Source organism: Ambystoma mexicanum, chromosome 8, assembly GCF_040938575.1.
Source record: "Ambystoma mexicanum isolate Mex_15411 chromosome 8, UKY_AmexF1_1, whole genome shotgun sequence".
NCBI lineage: Eukaryota > Metazoa > Chordata > Amphibia > Caudata > Ambystomatidae > Ambystoma > Ambystoma mexicanum.
Genome location: NC_090929.1, coordinates 1,107,654,008 through 1,107,680,902, shown reverse-complemented (window position 1 = coordinate 1,107,680,902; position 26,895 = coordinate 1,107,654,008). Strand labels below are relative to the sequence as shown.

The 26,895-nt window shown below is 46.0% G+C and overlaps 1 protein-coding gene across 2 annotated transcripts in view; it reads right to left on the bottom strand.

Moving 5' to 3' along the window:
- Window positions 1–26,895, bottom strand: part of LOC138472788 (protein-arginine deiminase type-1-like) — a 432,575-nt gene that overhangs the window by 246,355 nt on the left and 159,325 nt on the right. For both annotated transcript variants that reach the window (XM_069611134.1, XM_069611135.1), the window contains exon 8: window positions 19,379–19,482. In XM_069611134.1, coding sequence (XP_069467235.1) covers window positions 19,379–19,482 — 104 coding nt within the window. The remainder of the gene's footprint in view (window positions 1–19,378; window positions 19,483–26,895) is intronic.

Here is a 26,895-nt window from a genome sequence, read left to right as displayed (position 1 = left end):
ACTATAGCGTTAAGGACCAACTCCCTTACTACAGAAATCGGCTATTCATGCCTGTAAAAGAACTTCAAGAACAGGTAATCTCGGAGTATCACAACTCCCTCATGGAAGGCCACCCGGTAATTGCCAAAACCCTGGCCAAGGAGAAACGAAGTTACTGGTGGCCGACGTGGCGCAAAGATGTAATTAAATTCATCACTTCCTGTGATATCTGTGCTCAGAATAAGTCAAAGCAAAGACTCGCTGGGCTCCTACAACCTTTGGACATTCCGCCGGCTTCGTGGCACACATCACTTGATTTCATCACCGACCTACCCTCCTGTCAAGGTTAAAACACCATCCTAGTAATCGTGGACCTGTTCTCCAAGATGGCCCATTTCTTCCCATTCAAAGGTCTACCAAACGCATCTGGTCTCGCCAGAACCTTCCTTGAACATGTGGTACAGCTGCACGGGTTCCCATCAGTCTTGATTTTAGATCGAGGTACCCAGTTCGTGTTTAACTTCTGGAGGAAGTGTTGCTCGATGGCCCAAATAGACATCCGATTACCCACTAGCCATCACCCCCAAACAGATGGTCAAACGGAGAGGATAAACCAAACACTCAAGCAATACTTGCGCTGCATGCTTCACCAAGTGGAAGGGAATTGGAAGGATCTATTGTGGATTGCCAAGTATGCCTCTAACAACTCGCTACACAGCAGCACTGGGCAAACTCCGTTCTTTACTGTGTATGGCAGACGCCCATGCACATCAGAATTGGACATCCCGACGACTCTGGAAATGCCAGCCGTCACAAACCTACACACGACCATTTCGCAGGCCTTCACGAGCGCCAAAGAACATTTGCATCAAGCCAAGGCTCACCAGAAGAAGTACGCGGACCAGCATCGCACCAAAGCCCCTGACTTCCCTTTAGAGGTACATGCTTGGAGGCTAGCCACACCATGTTCCCTATTTGGTATTCAGACATTCCGCCCATGGTTTTTAGGGCCGTACCCCATCGAATCCATCATACACCCAGTTGCGGTAAAGCCGACGCTGCCAACTCTCATGCGGATGCATCTGGTGTTTCATGTATCCCTCCTGAAACCAGTTCAGCCTGGAACCAGAGTAACTACTCCACCTGAGCCTGTGATAATTCATGGAGAACCAGAATTCGAAGTAAAAGATATCCTGGATTCCAAGTATGTTAGAACAAAACTGTACTATCTAGTAGACTGGAAAGGATATGGTTTGCGGGTCAGAACATGGGAGCCCAGGGATTACATTCATGCTCCATGCCTGATTCGGCGTTTCCACCAAGAGTACCCCACCAAGCCGGGACCAGACAGAAGGACCACCCTGAGAGGGGCCTTAGGGGGGAGTGCTGTCACAACCTTAACCCCTCGCCACAGTATTACTACAAGGCCCCAAGGGCCCAGTTGTGCCCCTCTGGGCTGTCTTGGAGCCAGTCCTGGCGCCGTTGGCACCAGGCTCATAGGATAGATGGAGCTTTCATTGGGCAATGGACCAACATGGCTGCCCCCACAAGGATCAACATGGAACTGCATCATGCAGTCTAGCATCCAGGGCGTGATCCGCCCTGAAGGCACCTGGGATACCTGCTGGCTATTTAAGCCACGCCCGAGCTGAGGAATGCGATTCGCGTTGTTCTGCACTTGCAGTGTGATGTTCACCGAGACCTGCTCGCAGCATCCGTGGCCTGCATCTTCACAGAGAAGATCATCGTTAATTCATCTTACCTTTTCTGCATCCTGCTCCTTGATCATTCCGGAACCTTCCCTGGAACTCGTCTTCTTCCACTAGCAACATCCTAGAGAGGAGCGACAAGAAGAGGACAATTAGTAAGCGCTCATCTTCCTATTCCACTGCCTTCAGTCACTGCTTACTTACCGAAGCTCTCCTGCAAATTATACCGCCGCCTGGACCTCTTCCATTCTACGCTCTGCTTCGCTTCCATCAGCCACATTTCTTCCAGGAACTTCTCTGCAAGCAAGGATAGCACAGGTTAGCCTTATTCAAAAAAGCTCATAGCGCCGCGCTTCGCGCATTCTCTTAACTACTCGAGCTCTGCCATCTCCATCAGCTCGATGTCTCCATCATCCCTTCTGCATCAACGAGAGAAGGAGAAGGTCAACAGGGCAACAACAATTGCGGACACTCATTCCTTTTAGAAGCTAAAGACTTACCTCAAGAGCGGTGTCGCAGCCGGCCTGGACTCCCGGGCCCACGCCAGCGAAGTAACTTGGCGGAAAGATGCCCAGCCACGACGCGCCTCTGCACAGAACGGCAGGACAGAGAGCGCACCTTATCGATATACAAGGTGAGAGAGGCTCCAAGGGGGTCGCAAGTGGAACACTTGCGAGGCGGGCCCCGAGAGAAGGTGTTTGTGGCTAAAACTGAACTCCTGTCTTCCAGACTAAGCCCACAGCAGAGCGAGTCCCCGGTGGAGGTGAATCCGTCCCAGAAGTCCTCCAGACCAGTCGGGTGGCGTCCCTGTGGATACAAGGTGAGCGTTACAGTTACATTCCTTCCTCAATGATCAGACCACAAGAGTGTTCATAGGGGAAGCAGCCGCTGACACCATTCCAGACCCCCTTGGTGTACCGGAGGGGTCCCGTCTCTCACCTACACTATACAACAATTACACAAAGTCTCTATTTGATCTCGTGGACTCCCTCGGTGTCATCAACACCAACTTCGTAGACGATACCCAAATACTTACTCCCATCTCAGGCATCTTCTTGCACAACATCAATACTATAAACTTGATCTACAGGACCATCCAAAATTGGATGGCCACAAAACCTGTACTTGAATGAGAAAACTAGCTCCTTATTGTCGGCTCCCCCTACCGCCTCAAAAACCTTGACCCATCCTTCTCCTGCATTTGAATTGATGGCACCACCATCCATGTCCTAGAAAACGCAAAGACTCTTGGCGTACATCTCGAAGCCGATTTGACCATGACAAAACACAAATGCATGGTCATCCACTACAGCTTATACCTCATGGCTCATCTCACTGAGCAGACAATGTTTGACTCCAGCTAATTGTCCAACTCTAGCACGTGCACTAATCCTATCAAAATTAGATTACTGCAACATGCTCCTTATGGGCATCTCAGCCACTAACCTAACTAAACTACAAATGCTCCAGAATAAAGCACTTGGAGCCGCACTAGGACTCAAGTGTACAGACCACACCTCTACCACCAGATGAGAGGCGCACTGGCTATCAGTAAAAGTGAAGAGCGAATTTAAAACTCCTCAGATCTAACACCAGTATTTCTTTGGTCACCCCTCGCTTCAAAAGTATACAGGCAGGTGGCCCCAGCTTCAGGGGCACCGCGCACTCCCTTTGGAACTCCCTCCCAAGCAACATCAGAAATGAGCAATCATATCATGTATTCAAAAAATGTGTAAAAACATGGCTTTTCAATAAGTATGAATAACCAACTGTCTGTAACAAGGCAATTGTATCATGTATTTTAAAAAAAATCTTGTATAAACATGGCTTTTCAATTAGTATGAAGAACCAAGTCTGCCTGTAACCATATGCTGCTACGTAACTAACGGTGTGATACCTCTGGGTTTGGGCGTCATATAAAGGTCATAAAATAAAAAATCTAAAATCTAGTTTTAACTTTTGCATGATATTTAATTTAAATATAATGTTTGTAGATTTTTATAATGTTTGTATAGATGTGTAATTGTATCGTTACAGCCATCGAGATGTACAAGATGGCTGTGTGCGCCTGCTATGCACCGGAGTGCTAGGGCTGGTGTGTGCATGGGGCCCAGGATTGGCCATGGCCCTCTACATCTTGGCCAATGAGGAGGCCGGCAGGCTTGGCCGGCCCTCCCCCAAAGGCCCGATCCTGGCCCTGTCTACCGCTGTCCACCGCGGTACGCCGGATCGCAGGAGCAGGCCCCTCCGCGAGTGCCTGTGTGCCCCCCATGACCCTCCGTGAGTGCCTGTGTGCCCCCCTGCCCCTCCGTGAGTGCCTGTGTGCCCCCTGCCCCTCTGTGAGTGCCTGTGTGCCCCCCTGCCCCTCTGTGAGTGCCTGTGTGCCCCCCATGACCCTCCGTGAGTGCCTGTGTGCCCCCCTGCCCCTCCGTGAGTGCCTGTGTGCCCCCCATGACCCTCCGTGAGTGTCTGTGTGCCCCCCTGCCCCTCTGTGAGTGCCTGTGTGCCCCCCATGACCCTCCGTGAGTGCATGTGTGCTCCCCTGCCCCTCCGTGAGTGCTTGTGTTCCCCCCATGACCCTCCGTGAGTGCCTGTGTGCCCCCTGCGAGTGCTTGTGTGCCCCCCATAACCCTCTGTGAGTGCCGTTGTGCCCCCCTGCCCCTCCGTGAGTGCCGGTGTGCCCCCCTGCCTCTCCGTGAGTGCCGGTGTGCCCCCTGCCCCTCCGTGAGTGCGAGTGTGCCCCCCCAGACCCTTCATGAGTGCCTGTGTGCCCCCCTGCCCCTCGTGAGTGCCTGTGTGCCCCCCTGCCCCTCGTGAGTGCCTGTGTGCCCCGCATGCCCCTCCGTGAGTGCCTGTGTGCCCCCCTGCCCCTCCGTGAGTGCCTGTGTGCCCCCCTGCCCCTCCGTGAGTGCCGGTGTGCCCCCCCCTGCCCTCCCGTGAGTGCCGGTGTGCACCCCTGCCCCTCCGTGAGTGTCTCTGCGCCCTCTCCCTGCTTGCTCCACCCTCTTTTGCTCTGCTTTCCACCCCCCCTTCCTGCCTCCTTCCCTTCCCACCTCCTCACTTCCATCCTCTTCTACTACCTTCCTACTCCCCCCCTTCTTTCTCCCTCCTCTCAGACTTCCCCCTCCTAGCACTTACTCCTATCATCTGTTCCGTGACTCTTGATAGCAGCTTGTCTGTCCCCCCTCCTCCTCCCTTGTTCTCTCCCCCCCCCCCACTTTTCAAATTTGTCACGGACATTTTTGCTCAGTAGCGTGTCTTGTTCTCCTTCCCCCTCCTTACCCTTGCCCCCCTCCCACCCCTCCTCTTGTTACCACCTGCACTGCGTAAATTGTCATCAGACATAGTAATGTTACTGCTTGCTTTGTTCTCCTTCTATCCATTACCTCTTGCCTTACTTGTTCTATGCACTTGCACTATCAGAAATGTCGACAGGACTATTATGATAGTTATTTCACATTCTGTACTGTTTCAAGGACTTTTGCTGAATGTAACTGTATTTTCCTTTGTTCCCCTCCCTCCTTGAAGCGCTTTGAAACACATTGTGTATAGGCGCTATATAAATAAAATATCATATCATATCATATATCTGTGTAAGGTTTACAAGGGTAAACCAGTTCACAATACAAATATTGGGTGAGATGTGGTATACCCCTTCATTCAACAACTTTTCCCCCTCCTACCATGTAGGAGGTTCCGAAACACTGCCCGCCTTTTTCCGACATGAACACTTTCGCACACCAGACAACGGACCAACTCCCGAGCCATTTACCTAACATGTCCCAATATAAGGGTCTGACTAGGAGAAACGCGGCCTTGCCCTTTCCAACGCAGGCCCGCGAAACCTCCTCAGAAGGAATCGTAAGACTGCGGACAATAGCTCAAGTGTGTTGCAGCAGATGTCAATGTTACAATTGGCGTGCCTATGCTGATAAGCAGGACCGAGGGAGGCGCCTGCTAATGTGGTACTGGCCTTGACTCCAGATATTCTGAAAAGCCAAGCGGTTTATCACAGCCGGTGAGTCAATAGGGGAGAACCAATAAGAACCGAACTGTGTTGAACAAAAACTGCAGAGTAGAAACTTAAGGGAAGTTCAAAGAAATATTGGAATAAAGGGAGGACCAGCTGCAGAGGAATCCAGCACCACGTGGGTGTTTACTCTAGAGACTCTGGTTAAACCTGTGTTTGTTGAAACTGCGACTACCAGAAGGCCTTGGGAAAACCGCAAAGGAGTGGTCAAGGTGGTCATACAGGTGTCTAGCCAAAGCCTCTGTACAATCGAAAGTCTTTGACTGACAACCCAGTAAAAGCTACGGGAGACTAATCCCGTTCGATAGAAAAGGAGAAAGAACTCTATATGTGACAAGAGTAAACCCGATGAAGGGAAGTCAGCAGTTCATTGTTTAAAAGGACAATAAGATTTGTGAATTGAAAAGGTACAAATGTACTGAATCGGCGCAAACAGTCAATAAGCCCGGCAGAGTTTGATTCTAGGGTGCAAAGTCATCATCCAAAGACTGGTGAATAAAAAAGGAGAAATCGAGCGAGCAAGAACCATAGCGAACCCGGCAGAGGGAGTCTTCGCCTGGAAGAGGGGGACCCACGGGTCAGCCATTGTCACCCTATTGTATGAAAGGATCTTTTTTTGTCTGATATTTTCCGACCCTCGAAGGCAAGAGACTTCTACAAGAAACAAGGCTTGGCCATCAAGGTTCTTGAGACGTTGAGAACAGAACTATCATCTTGTGCTGGGGAAGCTCGAGAAGTGTGCTGTGCTCAAAGGTCCCACCTTATCCCATGCTCAAACGTGGGGAAGGGAGACCCTGACTACTGCATTTGTGAACAATTCTTCCTTTCTTATGAATCCAACCCCACACTCTTTTGTATGTAGTTGTAAGGTTTAGCAATATATTTTTTTTCGTATTGGTGCTTTTGATTTGAAAAGACACCACAAGGACTCCCTTATTTTTCATTTGGTGGTCGAAGCATGCTCCCACCTTTGATTTAGGTTTAGATTAGGCGTTTATCTCACCTACTTTTGCAGTTCAATAAACAATAAACACCCTTGAACTGCGATCACTTGTGTCTGTCTTTACTGTTGACACCATGAGTACCTTACAGCAGGAAGTGTTCATGCCTTCTTAAGAGGGGGAAATGGTGTGGTCCACCAGGAAAGGTTTTAGCAAAGTCCTTATGTGAGGGTAAGATGCTGATTACTTGGGAACAAAATTCTAATTTTGAACTTCATTTAATCTATTACTGTGGTCCTCTCAGATTCCATTCCTGAAGTTAGGCCCAATATTTATTGTTAGGTTTTCTGAAAAGGCACTTACCAGAGAAAATACTTTGAATTGCCTTTAATATCAACTTAATATTCACTATTAGTTCAGGCGTTTCAGCAGTGTCTGAGGTTGTGCTTCAGTAATCTACCAAAAAGACTGTTTGTGTGTGGCAGGCTCCCAGTTTCAGAGGGTATGACAATGCAGAGGGACTTTAAAAAACAGTGTTTCTGCAGCATCAGCACCCCTCTGCTTTAGTAAGGGTTTTTTCATACAGGCCTCAAAAAGAGCTGCTTAACCCCACATTGAAGCTTCACTCTCCGCCTCCGTTAGTGCTCAGATGCAGCACTAGAGGATCCTCAACAGCAAGCAGTGCAAAGGCTACTGGTGGGTGCACGTCTCTCTCTCTCTCCAGCTCTAGGATCAGTTATTTCCTCATGCACAGGGACACTACACTATAGAGTAACATGATGATCTTGTGCTAGACTAGTGTTGCGATCTGAGACAAAGGTTCACAAAAGCAAAGGGTCATCTCATTATACATATGGGCCATAAGCATCGATATCCAGGTATATAGTAAGAAGGAAGAACAAAGGTTAATGCAAATGTTGTTGCTATTTGATTAAGTGGTTATTGTGTATTCATGTCGTCCCTTCTGCATATGCAGACCGAAATAAATTAAGAAATCTGTGGATTCATTATTTTGTCGCAATCCCCTTTCCCCCTGTGGTGAAATGATTCAGACAGTAGTTTGGACCTGTACGATTTGGTCATTGAGGGTAGTTCTTGGGCGAAGGCAGCATCCATGAAGTCAACCCAAACCCAGGATATTTCCACCTTGTCTCGCTACTTCCACCTTCTTTCTTGTTACTCTTTCCTCCTTTCCCTTGACTCCTTCTACGTCCTTTCTTCACTCCTACTTCATTTCTCTTCACCCCTTCCATTCTTGTCTTCTCTCTTCTTCCACCTCCTCTCCTCACACCTCAATGTCCCTTCACTGCCTTTAGCCTTGTTCCCTCCCCCTTCTTTCACCTTCCTTCCAACTTCTTCCTTACTGCTTCCACATACTTTCTCCCTCACCCTCCTCCGCTCCTCTCCTCTCCTCTCTCCTTCCTCCTCCACCTCGGACTTCTCTGTCCATCACCAACACACTCTGACTTGTTTGCTGCTGCTTTACGCCCAAAACAAACTGTCTGACCATTCTTATTAATACCTGACCGCTCCCCTTGGGCAGTCCCAATGTCAAGCAAGTAGAGGGGTGTATAATTATTATACTTGAAACATAATTGGTTCAACGGGTCCCATTCCATTAGGCTCCCCTGTATACACCATATGTGTGTGGTGGTATATGGCAAAGAGAACCGAGCCTACGTTAGGCATGGCCATCATCATTGCTAACCCCTGTGTATTCTGCACACCACAGAGCAGTCTCCCCAGGCTCTCTTAGGAGTGCTCACCACTGCTCACACACAAGCCCGACGGTGCGCCACAACCCTTGCTGTCTGTCCTAGTAAGACACTGTGGCACTCCCACCTTCTCGATCTTCCTAGAAAAGGAACCATACAGAGATTGTGCTTCAGGTTGAGGGGCTTCCTGCAACAGGCATACTTTTTAAAGGGAGAGACAATGGTGAGCTATAGGGTAAGTGACAGTACAGTGCCATGGACTTGGGCTGATGCAGGGGATCCCCCTTGTACCTCTTCTAGGCCCATCATCATGCCATGGGTGGTGGTCTCCGCCTCCATGTCCACCCCATCCACTACCAGCAGGCAATGACATAGGGCATTGTTACATACTCCACCTCCTTTCTTCCAATACCCCCATACGGAATTAGGATGAAATGGTGCAAGTGAAGATGTGACCCTGAGATCTCATATCCGCTTCCAATTATTGATGGGTTCCCCAGCCCAACAACCTTCTCAACCTTCCAATTTTTGCTCTTTTTGTGCAGGTCACCTTCTCTCTGAGTCGCTGCCTTTCCATTTTCCTATTCCTCTTGCCATTGCTGGATCAATTTTCCAAACTGCAGGAAACCAGTGCCCAGAATGACTTCCTCAATTAACCTACGCATGGCAACTACCCTGGCTTGAAACAATCTGTTTTTCAGTTGTGCATAGTTTCATGGATAAACAGTTGATCATGTACACATGGACATCACCATTTGGTCTCAGATTTATGTTCGTGGTCTGGCGTCATGCTCATGGTCTCGGTCCATCTAAAAGGGGTATACATGGACAAGCAACCTTCGGTTGTGAAGGGTCTGAGGGAGGCATGGTATCACAAGGAGACACTAACAAGAGCTCCAAGTTTCAAAACCTTTATTGATGGTTTAAAAGGGGTTGGAAAACTCCTATCTTGCCCTTTAACTAAGATGGGAGTATTCTCGACCATAAAACAAATGGAAAATACAGTCCTAGTCAGTCCTTAGTCAAACTAAAATGGCCTATACTAATAAACCTAATGGCTGCCCTCTTTCTAATAGAATAAATGTGTAATGGTAATGTGTAATGAAAAAAAGAAAATCAGTGTTCAAAAGAAATGTTAGTATGGCTGAGTAAACTCCCTTCCACACGTTTTGTAGCATGGGGTAAGGTGGAACACTTGGACCTTGAGACACACTCTGGCTTCGGACACAAGGATGCACTTTGTTTTGAGGACCAGAGCCCACTTCGCTTTCCATGAAAAGTCACTAGTTTATCCTCTGGTTTCCCTTTGCCGGGGTGAAAACCTTCAATCACAATTTGGGGAGGGGGTTCCTTCCCCAAGCATCAATCACACCTTCATAGGCTTCCCTCCGTCGGGCTCAAGCCTCCTTTCACTTTCCGTTGTCAAAGACTTCCGAAACTGCAAGGCTTTTGCTCTTACCTCGGCATGACCACTTAGACTTTCATCACTTTTTCTCTCCTACACCACGGCCTCTTGGTAAATGTATTTTTGAGCACAGTACTTATTTCCAAGTTCAAAGGTATCTCCCAAATCCAGTGTCACAATTCCAGCAAGGTCACAAAGCAGACACCAGAACACAAAACATATTCCCCCTTGACAGTGTAGGGAGAAGCTGGACATGCAGGGTGGCTGGATGGTGCAGGCATTTGGTGGGAGCTGCTTTGACCCACACCACCATGGCTGCCAAGACAGAAACTACTATGGACCTTAAGATGGCCCCTGGCAGATCTGAAGATCTAACATCCCTAGTGGTCTAGTGTCAGCAGGGCGCGGCCCGAGGCTATAAAACTGCACCCTCGGCCACACCCTGTGCTTAGCATTTCTCCTGCTACCTTGCAGAGCTGTGTTGTGCTTACCGGTCACGTGTTCCACGTGCACAGAGACTTATGCCTCTCGGTGCACATCCAGAATCATCCGCAGCCATACTTACCAGCGACTTCATCGTAAGAGTTCTGCTTTACGCCTCCGTCTTGAACTTCACTTGGAGCCGCAGCTCCGACTCATCTGCAGCTGTATATCTTTGCAGACTTTGCTTTAAAACTCCCTCTTCCAGCTACCGTCCTGATACTCATTTGGGATCATCGCCGAATGAGGTCCACAGCCACCGCAGCTCCTGAAACGAAAAAACAAACAGTAAGAGATTGAATTTAACTGTCAAAACCCACCAAGTTCCCCATTCAGCACAAACTTACTTGAACAGACTATCAGCCGCACCACTCATTCCTTGTGCATTGGTCAACCTAACCAAAAGCATCCTAAGAGACACTCACCTGTGGAAAGAAATATAAAGAGACCCGTTAGAGCGCGCCGCACCACCGGACAAGAAGGAATAGCACGAAACACGCCACGCTCCGCGCTGTAAGCTGTACGCCTCCACTGAGCCGGCGCAGCAGTGCACAAAGACTTACCTCATGTTATGTTATGTCATGGAATTTTATACAGCGCACGGTCGCCCAAAGGCATCATGGTGCTACAGAGGGGAGGAGGCCATCGAGCCAGGCAGAAAGAAAGCAACAAGAGAAAGCTAAATCAGAACAAAAACTCTTTAAGGCTTTCCGAAGGTCAGATGATTAGATAGAAGTTTCACCGATAGTGGTCATACCTTCAGCATCCAGTGCATGGCAGCTGGCTTGGACCACTACTCACAGTGAAGCAACTGGAGTCGGATGCTTACCTAATATAACCAGCCTGTTTTATTCATCCAAATACGGTGAGCACAACCACCTGCAAGCCAGCCAGCCTATCTAAGGGGAAAACAACGGGGAGGTGGGAGGAAAGCTGGAAGACATACTGAATATCTGCACTTACTTGCCTCTAGGTCCTCAACCAGACCCCCCTCACATTTTACCAGAGGTTCCAAGTCCTACCGGGTCCCTCCCTGGGTTTTGGTTCTTCAGCATCTCAGTTTCTTTCTCTTCCCACCACTACTAAGGCAGACATTTCACAGAGAATTTTGATTGGGCAACCTTCTTTCGCCGGACCACTCTGTTACTTTGTTTCTTTAATTTACAATTCTTTTCAATGCTTTGCTTTCTCTCGTGTCTTATCGGCACACGCACAACCTTCATACATCGGATACTGTTGCCGTCAAGTTTCATTTAACAGACTTTCATTGCTTTCATCAACTCACCGGCTGTGTTAATTAATTTTTGTCTTTTGCGGATTTGATCCTGAAGGCAAGGCTGATAACACAACTGCTGCTGCACTTCCCCAACTCTGCGGTTCTCACGGGAGGGTGGCTGGCATCCTTGAAACACAAAAGAGGTTTGCCTCGTCTCTCTAGCTGGGCTTCATTGGGCAACGTTCAAGGCCCTGCGGAGGTAACAATTTCTAGCCGGTGTGTCCAAGGATTCTCCGTACCTTAGTTCTATCCCTCTGCCTGTCACTGGGCTCAGCCTGGTTCGCCGTCACCATGGAAGAACGGTTCCTTCTCATGCATCGCCTTGCTCAGTGTGTGTCTCAGTGTTCCACCTTTTAACCATGTTGGGAGAGCTGATATGTACCAGGTATTTTGTAATTAAGGTCAAGTGTCTGACCCTGCCTCGTATTAGTGGGACATGTGCAATGGATTGCATGAGTGGTACTTCTTTCGCCCTCAGACGACCTCTTCCTCGGCTCAGTGTGTAGGAAAAGGGGAGGGGATCTGGGAAGTTGGAATAGCCTATAAAATGGGATGGGACAGTGGTATAACATGCTTTGCCATCAGGTGTTCCTCCCCCACTCCCAGAGGACCCTCACTCAGGTGATCCTCCCACACATGTCCACCCCCAGGTCCTGAATCCAAAGGCGATGGATGTGCCCTGGCCACCTGAGTAAGGGGTCGCCGGAGTCTAGGCAGTGAAAAACCCTCTGGTTTTTGACAGTGGTATCATAGATAAATAAACTTACCCATATATACACACAGTCAAATGTGTTCTGTATCTCAGTTTTTGTCCATACTCTGTTCATGAAATTGCAGTAATGAAGTCCATCTTCTTTGTCCCTGTAGAAGGTGTCTATTGTTTTACATTATCAGGTGTTGAATTTAATGTGAATGTAGTTTTTCCCTGATCCATGGGCATGCAACTTTACTAATCTCTTTATTTTGTAGATGATTATTTTACAGGTGTTACTGTATGGAAGGAAAATGTGTATTTCTGTCAATACGATCGTAGACTAGTTACTATTTTTTGGTATCCGCTCAAAGGAACCTCATCTCTAAAACCATATACTTCTATAATTCAAATTTGTTTCAACCCAATCCCAATGAATCCCCTTGTCCTCCACCTCCTAAAAGTCAAGGTAATCCAAATCATTTTATTGGCACGTTCAGTGTACAATTCGAGCAGGTGACCTTAATCTTATAATGCTGGGAAGACTGGGGAGCTCTACCACCATAATAGAGAACTGCATGTTAACTCCGAAATGATTTCACAGGCCACATACATGTAAATGGTTATTTCTATATAACACTGCTATGATCATTTAACTAATTTACGTTATATGGATATTTTAAGACTCCTTTGTAGCTGTGGAACTGCACTAAGCAGCAACTAATTCAATATGAAAAGGCCATCTGTTATAAAAGTTCTGTTTTACATCCTTTTGCATGATGTGTGTTTTCCAAGGGGTACTGTGTCCGAATGAATACTCTGGCATTGCCCATAGGGAAATATGTTAGTGGGGATGGCGGTTTCTGGCTGACAATTGCTCCTGGAACTGTGCTCCTCTGCTGTGATTATTACAAATCACAGTCATCCATCATTATCCAATGTTTCAATTTTAAACCCAAAATTGATGACCATTCACAGGTAAAATGACATTTCATAAACAAACAAGCCAGCACATCTGAATGTTTATGTCTATCCCTGGTTATTCGTGGTTATCCAAACTCTTCAGATTCTTGGACAACCATGCATGTCCACGGTACCATGGACCCACTCGGTCTGTCCCCGAGCCATTTACTGTCCATGGTTATCTTGGGGCCTCATTAGAAGTGTGGCGGTCTGGAAATAAGAGTGCCGGTCGCAATGTACCAGCACCCTTTTTGGACTTCCACACTACAACTCTGCGGCGGGGTGCCATTGCGCCCGACAGGCCTGACCTACCAGGCATAATGGCACCAGGCCGCAGAGTTATCACAAAAGCACTGCAACCATTAGCAACGGTGCCTGTGCTTGTGTGTCCCCATTCCCATAGAGTCCTATGTGACTCTATGGGAATGGGGACTTGCACTTTCCACCGCCTGACATTGCAATGTCCCGGTGGCACCAGAATCTCAGGCGGCAGAAACCGTGTTAGAGACCAGCGGCAACCTGCCGATAGTACAAGCGGGTTACAGCTGGACTTGAATGTGGCCCATGGTCATCCAAGCACTCATCTAAAGTCTTTGTCTATGGTTGTCTATGGTAAAATCATAGACAACTATGGTGTGCCCATGGACTTAAAAAGGCATGGTAAATGACATGGACATTTTGTGGTAGATCTCCTGGTCCCCATTCAAATATATCACTGGCACAAACAGCTTGGGGATAAGTTGTTTGGGGATATACAAATACCAATCTTACAGTGGTCTGTCGACTTCCTGAATCCAACAAGCATTCCTGGTCACCCTGCCAGCTCTATCAGATGATGGTATTTCCCTCCTCCAGTTCCTTCACCCGCTCTGGATCGAGCTACCAACGGTCAGCTTTGCCTTCCAGATCTGCAGTCATGCAATAGCCAGTGCCCATTGGTTCTGGGTCAGTTGTTGGTCATTTTTAAGCGGTGAGGCCAGGTTTTCCACAGGCATAACACTAAATTGGGGGATTTGTACATCTAGTTTTAACACTAAAGCTGTGTTATCTAAAGCTTAACCTAAATTTAAGATGGAAGCAAACTTTGACCATCAAATGAAAAACCTTGTGGCGTCTTGTCAAATTAAAAAGGCCAATACAATATAAAAGCTATTGCTAAACCTTACAACTACATGCAAAAGAGCGTGGGATGTAAAAAAAAAAAAAACAATTTAGTGTTCTGCCTGTGGAAAACCTGGCCTCAAACGGTCTCTCAGGATTGGCTGGTTTCCAATTCCGAGCTTACCGATGACCCTTGGATGTCTAGATCACCATCCTCAGGTTGGGCAGGTGGAGCAGTTGGGCCAGTTGTTGGAAATTAGCCACATGAGAATTTATGAACTGTTGCAAGATAAGTTGGCCTCTGAGTTCCTCCATCAGTAATTTCCCAAGCCTCTTCTTCAATCGATGTTGAATTATATAGACCATGTTTCGTGGTGTTCCCCAGGATGAAAAAGAGCTCTCGTAGCTGTTGGTGATGATTTTGCTGGTCAACCCCCAATCAATACGCTTCCATGGAGTAAGGACTTAGAAAGCTGCATGGAAATCTCAACTAAAGAGAAGCTACGAAGTGGGCCCAACATTCTTTCACCCACTTGCAGCCTTGACAATGCATTGGAAATTACAGAAAAGGGCTAGTGGGTCACTCCTTGGTGCAAGTATTTTACAAATAGCTGCAATAGTGCCTGTGGCAGGAGAGGAGTTCATTTGTAGCAGTCCAAATACATCCAACTGGCCAGTGACCATCTTGTCAAGTATGACTCCAAAGATATCTCGCCAGGGTTTCTTTCTGCGCCCACTTCAAAATGTTCCACATAACGTTGCTCACCTCTTCAGGCTTGGCGGGCTGGACCAAGTTTCCCAGCCAGCTAAATGTCTTGTGTTGCATGATCTATTACAGGAGGTGATTTACAGGTGTTGTGTCTTTCAGGTCGGCTGAGGTTGCCTTCCCTTCAGTTTGAAGACTTCCCTACTAAGAGGTTGGGGTCACTCATGGTAACAACTGGTAGTGTCACTGAGGTTTGGGTTTAAAAAGGACCTCCGGAATATCAGACTGCTGGTTCCCTCCATAGGGCTGTCTGTTTGTAGAACGTGTGATGTGTAGGCTTGCTTGTTCCACATTTTGGGGTGCCTTTCCCTTTTCTTCCGGAGATGGAATTGGGATTAGTAACAGTCTTCCATTTTGGATTTTTTCGAGGCTGGAAGAATGTGTCTCCATTCTCAGAACTGATCTGTTCTTTGACCAGGATGGGACCCCATCCCTCATTATAGGTTCTAGGTAGACTGCTGGACAAGGGGCGAACCAAGTAGCCAGGGGGGAATCAAATGAGTCACTATTTAAGCAAGTGAGCATTTCTGCCTTCTAATCCTGAAAACATGGGCAATGAAGTCAGTGAGCCAGGTTAAAATGGGTTAGCTGTGGGTAGGCTTATTAGGGTCTTTGCAAACGATCAATCACACTTTTGACACAATATGCCACACCTACAGGCTGGACCTTTACAAGTCAAAACAGAGGATGCATACTTAAAGAGAGGGTTATTAGGGACTGGCTTGTGCTCTTATCTGCACACAGAAGCCTGCCAGGATGTCACAACCAGTGCGGTCAGTCCTAGTAAGCATCTCCTTACTTTCCTCTTCTCGGTTTTGGGACTTACTGCAACAGGTGCATTTGTTCATGGGACGCAAGACTTAGATGCATGAGTTAAGTAACAGTCCTTTGCCATGGACCTGGGGTGAAGTGGGTTTTCCAGTGGATCTCCAAGTGCCTTGCTGGTGTGATGATACTGGTCAAGAGCCGACAAGCGTGACCCGCCAAGAGCACACAGGTACAAACGCTCTCACAGCAATGGTGGCTTCTGTGGTGCTGGGTGCATAGCGGGCACCATCAGAGCTGTGGTTCCCAGCATCTCAAGTGCCTAATATCCTTGCGCATAACACACACAACCAATCCCATGGCATGGTCTCTGACGAAAAGAAAACAGAGCCACATGGAAGTGAAGAGACTCCTGCCCGCGCATGTAACAAATGGCTTCAGCAGACGTCTTCTTCCTTTTCCCCCCCAACTGTCATTATCCTCTTTCAAACGTTCTTTTCCCTGTGTGTCATGGAGCGTGGCACAGTCGTGTGCCTCACGCCATGGAACACTACATCATAACACATCTCCCTTTCAACAATACAAACCATTGAACTAATTAACAATGAAAATCAATAATAAACATCATGCATTAATAATCATAACACAAAAGAAAAACCCTGAGCATGCTAGGCATACCTTCCTTGTGCCAGAGGTGATCTATCATACTGTGCCTACTTTCCCTTTCTTCACCGCTCACCAACTCATGCAGTTGTCTTCCACTCATCAACATTTTCATCATCTGGGTTCAGTTCATCATCCTCACCTGACTCTCTTTCCCCTTCAGGTTCACCGTGGGTTCCATTCTGGAAATCCCCAATTGTTCTCACTCACAAAATCCATGCTTTCACACTTGCCATCCAATGTTTCTATCTTTTGGCATGCCTTAACTAGCCTCTCTTTATTCAACCATCCACTCTTTCCTAGCTTCACAGCACTGTGACTAATGTCAGTGACCACATCAGCGTCAAAATGCTGTGACTCTCCGCTGGTAAACTTGAATGTTCCTTCCCCCCCCCTCGGACCACACCCCCACCTCGATATCATACTCTCTCATTCACCTGTGAAAATGCATCTTGTTCGTTCACTACGACTCTGAAACCCTTTAATTAATTTCCCCCCACATCTTTTGGAAGTACTTCTGCTCCAGCTAAATAGCCTATACACGCAGGCACCAACTTCAACAACGTTCTCCACCCCCTCAGTAATTCAAAAGGTGAAGCTTCCATTACCTCATGGGGCGGGGTACGATATGCCCACATAATGTCTCTTATTGCTTCATGTATGGGTCACGACTGGCCATAGCCCACTCAGTACAACCTATGATAGTCCAATTGGCTCTCTCCACCAACTCGTTAGCCCGAGGATGAAAAAAAAAAAACATTCTCCAACTTCTGATGCCCAACTCTCATAAAAATCAGCATTTCTCTTGATGTAAACTGCATGCCATTGTCCGCTACCAACATTTCTGGGGTACCATCTCTTCCAAATAAATCACAGAAAAAATGTATCACACCAGTAGTGGTTGGTTCTCCTATAAAGTACTCATCAAGCCAACAATAATGATAGTCTATGACCACCAAAGAATATCACGCAGGTTTATGTTTCTCCATCCGTGGCTGCTAAATAGGTTTCAAATGCCATGTTCCACCCCCCCCACTTTATAGGAGGAGTCAGGTGTTGATAAGAAAGGTGGTGGTTATGCTTGTTCATAGCTAGTCATTATTACAATCTTCCTCAATTCAGTGTGCGCCATCTTGGCAGTACACTATATTCAGTCCTTCTCTTTTCACTTTGTTTTTCACTTCTGAAAACTAATTTCTTCATGTACCGCCCCTTCCGGCTTACTTCTTGGCCCTTTATTGGCCGAGGTTTGCTCACTGCTAAGCAGCACACACAGGCTGAACCTGCCTGTCAGTTCACGGGCTGACACAGCGTCAACCCCATTCTCGTTGCAACAATGTTGTGGGGAAAAGAAAACAGATCCCCATGATGGTGAAGAGGCTCCTTTGTTAAGGTTTGTACATGTAACAATGGCAGCATCTATCGACTTCTTCCTTTGCCCAACTGTCACTCTCTCTGCGCCCAACAGTCTTTTCTCCGCCTGCTATTTGGAATTTGCTTGTCTGAAATTCTGGCTGTGGTGTTTTGGTGGAATTCTCTTCTTTGGATTCAAATCCAGTTGTAATGTAGATTTTCCCGTTTACACCGTTCCTGTTACTGAACATTTGGACTTGGAACCCATTGGACAAAGACAGCTACGAATCTCGATTATTTTAGGACTAGACTATTCATTTCTGATATTGTACTGTGGCCTTTTTTTTTAAACAAACATTGAACCACCTTCTGCTACCTTAGAGTGGTGTATCTGCTCTTTCTTCACTATCTGGGTGTACCAGAGGGGTTGAAGACTTCACAGGTATGATATGATATTCAGGAGTTAAGGGTAGGGGTAAAGTTTGGCTTGTTTGGTTGTAATAACTTGTGGTCTACCTTTATTTTCAGCCAGGAGCGCGCCTGGGGCATTCCTCCCACATTTTCTGTTAATTTCAGTGTGTAGAGAGATTCTGCAATTCCTGCAGAATGTGATTTGAAGGAAAGTCCTTTTTCACACTCCAGAGGGGTATAATCCAGGTGTTGGTCTGATAGTACCAAGCCCTCGGGCAACCTCATTCACTATCCCTAGGAAAAGGCAGGTGACCTCATCAGAGTTCTCAAGGTGTATTCTACAAATACCACACATGATGAATGAATAAAATATATGAATGTTAATAACTGTTTTATGTAGTACATGCTGCTGCAACCAGATTTTGGCTATGCTGTGCCCCTATGCATTCCAGGTGATGCCATTACCCAGCCCAAGAGCATGCCTCTTAGCCTCAGAACTTTGGAAGGCTGAGTTGGCACTGTTGGGATTCAGGAATGTAACCTTTAGGTTAAACAGACATTTGCAAAAACACTTAACCAGTGAGACACCTCATTGGCTTGACCATGTCATAACAATACTAATATTCTCTGATGTGCACTGTGGCATCACTAGCATGGTTAGCTTTGGTGAAAGCCAAACGGCCAATTCCTTCTAATAGTGTAAATTGGAGATGTCTGTGTTTAGGGAATCTGGTTTTGAGTTGCAGAGCATTGAGACATCTCTGTAGATGACTCGGGTACCACATGCACGTGCACAGTTCTACAAGTTACAGTAAAATCCTATCCTGCTTAGTAATGAGCTTGGTAGGGAGAATATCTCTGAAACATCTTCCTTTGTTTTGGACTGGAATGGTGAATGGCTTTATAGAACGAAGGCACATATTTGCACCCAGAGGTTGTCAGTGTACGATCTAGTGAACAGTTGCGATGCAAGCAGATATGTTTGAATTTGCCTTCTCAAAGACTGTTAGAATTTGTATGGAAAACCCCACAATCATGCAGGCAAGAAGGCCACCCAATCAGGGGATGAATGAATACTCAGTGTTCCCAGAACTATGAAAACTCACAGTTGAATTATCCAACCTCCTCACCTGCAGACAAAGACCTCTTGTGGTGGCAGTGTGTTGGGGGTCATTATCCAAGGAGCCATTCTGAACACCACTTTCTCCGTAAAGACCGGGCTTTCTGGTATACCCTGAAGAAAAAAAGAAAGGCAAGTAACACTGCCGACTCTACATTTGACCGTCATATCTATGGATAAACCGCGAGGAAGGAAAATCGTTGTTAGTCAATAAAAACAAAACAATGGAGTAGGTACATGTAGAGAACTGTGTATGGAGATAACCAAGGTCCAAGATGTCCACAATCGTTTTTGATTTACAGTACTGCATTCACACTAGCCCCTGTTTGAGAGGCATCAACACTGGAAACTTTCACTGAGGGGAAAAGTATGGAGCAGGGGGAGCTACAGATTTTCCCACAAATTAAAACTTGTTGTACATCCCACAATGGGAGCACAATCTGTGGATAGATGGAGTTACAGAGGCAGTGTTGGTCCATTACTTAGTAGTGGTAGTGGTGAAAGGGATGAAGTGGAAGACACTGCTGTTATGAGGTTCACAGAACAGAGATCTGAGGCTAACCAAACCCTCATAGTCGCAGAATCTGTATCTTTACTTCTTGTTTGTGGGCATGTTGGTTGCAGGATGTGATAGTGTACCCATCTGTCTGCAGCACTGAGTCACCCCTTCCGAAAGTGTCATTCAGATGGGGTAAGGCAGACACTGTATGAAGGCAAAGACACAGGCCTCTCCAGGGTTCACAGTGAGCATGTTTGTTTATGGCAGATGCTCAGTTAGCCTCAGAGAGCTAATGACTATACCCAGTCTATTTTGTGTTGTCCATCTTGAGACCATCTCCCTTTCTCAAACTATGGGTTTCAGCTGAAAGTGAGACCAAAAGAATTAATTATTTAAACTACAGGTCCACTCCCAAGAGCAGGGCCAAAAGGAAACGGAGATGGATGGATGAACAGTTGCACAGCAGGTGAGGTCTTGTCCAGTGGAGAAAGAATCCCCATCAGAACTATGAATTATGTCCATGTGCACATGAATGTGAGGTGTGAAAAGATTGTGATGGCTGTCCAAACGATGGGTTGAAGTAGTTATCAAACACAGCGTTTCACACTGCAAAGGCAGTTACGAGAGTAGAATCGAAAGATAGCCGTCGCTGATGTCAAGTTTGGGGGTATGGAGGCATTTACAGAAATTCTTTCAGAGCTTTCTCAGGGTGGACCCCAGACCTGAGATTTTTTATAATGTGCAGAGGAGGACCCAACTCATTGTACTGGATGAATGAAGAAACATTCCAATAGAAGACCTGCTGTGAGTACAGTAGGAGGAGGTATTGGAAGATGTGGCTGGGAAGCAAGAGAAGGAGACTGGAGGCTGTTAAGCCACATATATAGAGTCTCTACCAAGGGCGAGAGGGTGGAAGGAGAGAGGAAGGGAACAGTTACGGTGGTGATGAATTGGGATGCTTGAAGTGGCTATTTCTTACAATGAGGATTTAATGGAGCAGAACCACATAATTGCAGATGTTGATCAGCAAAATTGGCCTAGTGGAAGTCAAGACAGATTTAAAGACATTTTGTATAACAGCTGCAGTTGGTTTTCCAGTCAACCACACGGTAGAACACCTATACAGGAAGGAAGCAGACAGCTCTGTTTTGTCTGGTCTGAATGGGGGTGACGGTATTACCGCTGGCAGTATTTCTGCTGAAATCCCCATGGAGTCCTAGGGACACTGAAAATGGGTATTAACACCGCCACCACCACTTGCAATCCTGTTGTGAATACGCAGGAACAAGGGGCGGCAACGGTAATCTAGTTTGATGGTAACTGGGCAGATTTACCGTTGGATTACCACCAAACTCATAATGAGGCCCAGTTTCTTTGCATATGTTTATGGCTGTACACAATGTTGCTTTGCTGGGGTGTAGCATTCATTTATTTTTTGTTGGAGGACTATGGAGATCTCTGAAGCGGCTAGTGTTCAGGACACCAGATGAGGTTCATTGGAAGATGTGGTCTTTTTCTAGCTATGTTCACAATCTCTTCCCAATTGATCTTTTCTGGACCACCTGAATTGAGATTTGTTTTGGAGCACTGTTTAATAGAGCTTAACTTTAAAACTGTAAATGGGGATATCATGGACCATACTGAAAACAGACTGCATTGAACAATAACTCAGTTTTTTTGGGAGATTGTGTATTTTGTAAAGACAAATAAATTCTGCATTGCAAACTAATAAAAACGTATTGAACCAAAATATGGAGAGAGTGTCATTATCATCTAGACAAGGTTTAAGATTTACTTATGCGTTTATTAGGGGTTTCCTAGAACACCCGCCTGGATTTTACTATTCACAGCCTCCATGAGCCCAACCCTAGAAACGGAATAACAAAGACAGATCTATGCATTTTGTTTAAAACATATTAGGAAACACAATGGATGTAATTGGATCTTTACAATCACTACAAATATTTTACTGCAAATTACACACATTTTAAATTTGGCCCTCCTCTCCTCCCCTTTTCATCCTATATATATATATGTGGGCAGCGCCCCCTCGCAGTCCACGACCCACCCCCTCCAAATGTATTATCTACTTTACCCCACCCCCCACATATACGTGGGGTGAAATTGGGATGTAAAAATTCGAATTTTTTCCATTTGCAGTAGATATATGCACAGAGATGGGTGTATACGATTTTGGGCATTCATCATCATGCTACTTCACCTGGTATACAGGAGAGAAACACATATGGAAGAATCATATGTTGCTGAATGCTGGAAATACTGCCAATGCATAAACAAAAAAGTGCAAGGATGGTATTCTGGCCCTTGAACAAGAATGAGGTAGTATACCCAGATAAATATTGTTTAAGACCCTAAGGTGACTCCGCAATTAGATGATGGGAGATGATGAATACCCAGAGAGAAGTAGATTTGTAGATTGACCTGTCATCCAGAAATTGGCTGTTTGTTATTGAAATATTTGCATTGGCCAAGGTGTCTCTTTCAGAAACCTATCCAAAAGACTCAAGACTGTTTTAGTTCTGCATTCCTGCAAGTTGTTTTTTTGTATGCATCTCTCTTTTTTATGCCTCATACATATTGGGGAGGACTCTTGCATATGTACTTACACAAATAAACAAGCATGCCATATGATTACGTTCCATGCTAGTATTGCAATACCCATTTCCTCTAAAAGCTCTTGATAATATAAATTAGAAAATCCTGTTCTCCCATCACAGAAACCTCAATTCAAGGACTCCAATAGCTTGTCTTATATGCCAGCCATAATGGAGAATGCATACTTTAGCAAGGATGTACCAATCAAAGGACAACTCCTTTCCTTGACGGGCTAGACATATAGGGAGTTTCTAACAGTACCCCCTCCACCTTCTTCTGCCCGCCCTTGCAGGTTACTTGATGTCAATAAATGTGCTTGTACATTGAAGTAGCGCCACCTATTGCCCATTTCTAAAAAACAAACAGAACTCTACACATCAAAACCGATGCAGTGTAGACAGAGTTCCGTTTTATTTTTATTACATAAAAAAAATGGAGTATAACCATACAAAAGAGTCTCATGGTGCAGAGGCCCATTAGGAAATGTCCAGAATTTTCTGTAGGCCAGCCAGCCACCGCTAACGGTGTCGATGCTACCCGACAATGGCTCTGACAAGCATGAGAATGAGTGTCCTGTTGTTTAAGAGATGTCCACAAATGGATGGCTAGTAAGAATGGTGCGGACACTCATGCTTACATCTTCGGAGACATGGTGTGGCTGCCAACCAGTTTCTTCTCCACCAAGGGCTCGAATGTAATGTAAAGTGGTCTTACATAGCACTCTTGTCAATAATGTTGGCCTTGCTGTGCAAGTTAGCACCACAGTATGTGGCCCATATGATGAATCAGGATCAACTATGTGGCAACATGACTCATACTCCTGAAGACCTAGAAATACACTGTGACGGGTAAGAAAGACGCAGACTCTTTGTAGACATTTCTAACTGCGCTTTATGTAAGGAACTAATGGTGGCAAGAGTAAGGCCAGACAAGTGATCACAGTTTATTAAACTGCATAAACTGTTTGGAAAAAACCTAATATAAACCTAAATCTAAGATTGGCGCAAGCTACGACCATCAAAAAATAATAAGGCAGTCCTAGTGGCGTCTTGTCAAATAAAAGGGCATATACTAAAAATAAAACTATTGTCAATCCTTACAGCTAATTTCACAATGAGTGTGGGATAATGGTCAGAAGAAAAGAAGTGTTCACAAATCATAAGTCAGGATGTTATAGCCGGGTGTCTCCCTTCCACACGTTTTTAGCATGGGACAAGGCAGGACCTTTGAGCAAAGCACACTCCTGGGCCTCGCCAGGACGAGGTTACAGTTCCTTTCAACCATACCAGGACCTTCTGGGGTCAAGGGTTACTGGACCATAACAAATAAACAAAACACATGTTTCTTTCGTAATCTTTCACACTAGGCGATTGCTTTGGTAATCTTTAACACTGGGCGATTGCTCTTCGCCACTTGGATCCCCCGCAGCCGAGCTCTGATCCTTCTTGCAATGTTAGCCTCGCTCAATTAGGTTCACAAAAGCCTTTAAAGTCAAAACGTAGCACTCGACAGTCTCACTGTCTTTTTCAACAACTATTCATTGCAGGCATCCCTCAGCCGTGTTTACACTTGTCGCCACAATGTTCACGGGTATATCAATGTATACTCCCAATTTGCAGGCATCCCTCCGTCGGGTTCACATTCGCCAATTTCACAGTTCACTCAGTTTTATCACATTGCTGGATTTACTTCTCTTAGCATTTCCCTTGGCATCCCTCCATCAGGTTCACATAGCCATTAGAACACAATTCAGGATTCAATCATTCCATCGGAATAAATAGGGGATTCCCTTCCCCTTGCTTCCCTTTTCCTAAGTTTTGGTCTCAGCCCCAGTCAGGCTCCACACAGTTTTCCTCTATGTGTCAAAGACTTTCGTTCGAGTGTACGAGGGGTTTTACTTGACTCTCGTAGGACCACTTTGACACTTCACACCAGCCTCTCCTAAGGCCTCCTGGTCTTTGTAGTTTCCGCCAAACACAACACAAAAGGGCTTTAGTCAGAGTCCTTTGAATGAGCGCCCCACGATGCCGGACCACTCTGCTTCTGGCCTTTTACTAGGGTTTCTTTAAAGTTCAATTACACAAGTTCATTGCAACCTTGGGACCAGCACAGTTTGGTTTTACTATCGGTCTTCTCCGACTCACGGGCTGTGCTGAACTGTTGGAGTTTACTTTTCTCGCAAGTCAAGGACGGCACCACAGCAGCAAGCGCTTCTCCCTGCTTTGACCATCAGCGTGGGAGGGCCCAGTATGACACTGACACCTGTCACACCACACACTAGCTGGACTTCCCGGTCTTATGCTTTCCCTTTTGGAGGCTTTGCAGATCTGAGTTGCAAAGGGCAAGGGCCATGCCCTCTTCGTCGTCCCTCCAGGTCTCTCCGCTTTTTTCCTCTGCTTTAACTGCCGGTCCAAAATGGCCCCGTGCGTTCAGCCTTGCTCGAAGTGTGCTGTCGTGCTCTGCCTTTTATTCCTGTGGGAAGGGAAAGGGCCATCAGGTGTGCATAGTTATTGTTAATTGCCTGACTCTGACTGACCCTTGTGTTGGGTCATGTCAGGTAAACGTTATTTAGTCCACAAACTCAGAGCATAAGAACTGCGCCAGACTCTTGTGATTGCGTTACTCAAGTTTTAATTCATGCCCTACAGTGATGACAAGTGTTTCGGCCACTGGAGGACTTTCTCAAATCAGGGCTAGTGATACTATCATAGGTAATCATGTTGTACAACATTGGGGTAAGGACATAAAGAGAACAGTATTCACAAAAATTAAACAGATAAAATGCCACAAAAAGCAAGCATTGTAAATTGCAGAATACACAAAATCAAAATCAAAAACACCAAAAAAATAAAACACAGAGATTCGGGGTTGGAGAAGGGTCGGATTGTCAGGTGTTTGAGAGTTTTTGAGAAAGATAGCACAAAGGACAAAATACAAAAAACAAATAGTCAAGGTCAGGTTACCACAATGCAAATAGTAAAAGAACAGTCATCCATATTATTCTCTTATGGAAGTGTATATAGTTAGTGTTCCACGTTACCTTTGCTGCGTTGTCAAGGTAACAATCGTTGTATGTGTACCAATTTAAAGGGTCCGATCCCTGCAGGTAAGTGTCAAATATTACATTTAATTTCTCATATTTAATTTTGCCCCATCGCTATGGGGTGTTCGCTACCAAAAGAATAACTAAAGTGCTTGTCCGTCATCTTTACCTCAGTGTCCGATGAAAGAATCGGTCTACCGTGCAAACTATTTCTATCTGACCCCATCAGTATTGTAACAAAGTGAAGGCAGGAGAATGACCCCCCCCCCATCTCTTGCTTAGTGCTTGCGACACTTGCTATCATGCTATATTTTCTCTTGTTTGGCAACTATCTTACTAAGTCCCAAAAGATTTTTTGTACCTTAGACAATTGACATTTCCCTTTTTGCACAACTTGACTTTGTTCAACTTGTTTTCCTGTATGGGCTGCGTGGGCATTAAAACTTTGGAATTCTCCCTCAGATATCTCAGTCTTTTACTTTAGATATTTCATGTCCTTTCCCGTCTCTCCAGAATCGATTTATCTTCCATATATTATTCCCTTTTTTGGGATTTCCCGTTTCTCTCCCTTGCCTTTATTTAAGGTTTTCACATTTATTGGATTTCTCGCAGTATCATTCCTCTCCCTCTTTGGGAGCGTTATTCTTTGCTTTGTGGTATTATCACAGTTCACTTTTAGAAACGATACTTCATTCATTTTCAACTCTCTTTCACTGGCTTTGCTGTATTTTGTACTTGTTTCTTCACAGACTTTATATAATAACTTCATATTTATTGGTACTTAGATGAGTCATCGTCTTCTATCATACTGCTTGTTATTGTCCCTGTGGCACCTGTGCCCCCCCGCTACCCTCTCTTGTTCAATCCTGGGACTTTTCTGAATTGGTGCTGGGTGTCACCCCCCCTCTTATGGACCAGCTTCTGCTGCGTTCCTTGCCCATGGTCATCGCATTGCTTCTACTTCTTTCTGTCTCCTAGTGGGGAGCTGTGCCGCTTGTAGCAGACTCCCTTGTTGAGTGGTCTCAGCATTGTTGCCGGGGCCTGCTCCCCACCATACTTCGCTTAGGGTCACGCTAAAACCTCTTTGCTTCTCCGGTACATTGCTTGCTCAGGGTCTGCTCCATTGCCTTCCAGAAAGTTTACATTTTGCAGGTTCCATGTCCTGTGATGGTTCCACCCCTCCTTAGCCGTACATCAGCAGGGAACCTCCCCTGCTTGGAGAAGAACAGCCCTCTCTCGCTGCGTTCTCCTCTCTCACTCTCTTCTCCACATTATGATTGTTCTTTTATCCATCCACTAGTCCCAGTAGATTGGCCTCTTTTCCTTAAAGATATATATATTTTTTAATCGAAGGACAGTATCCTTCAGT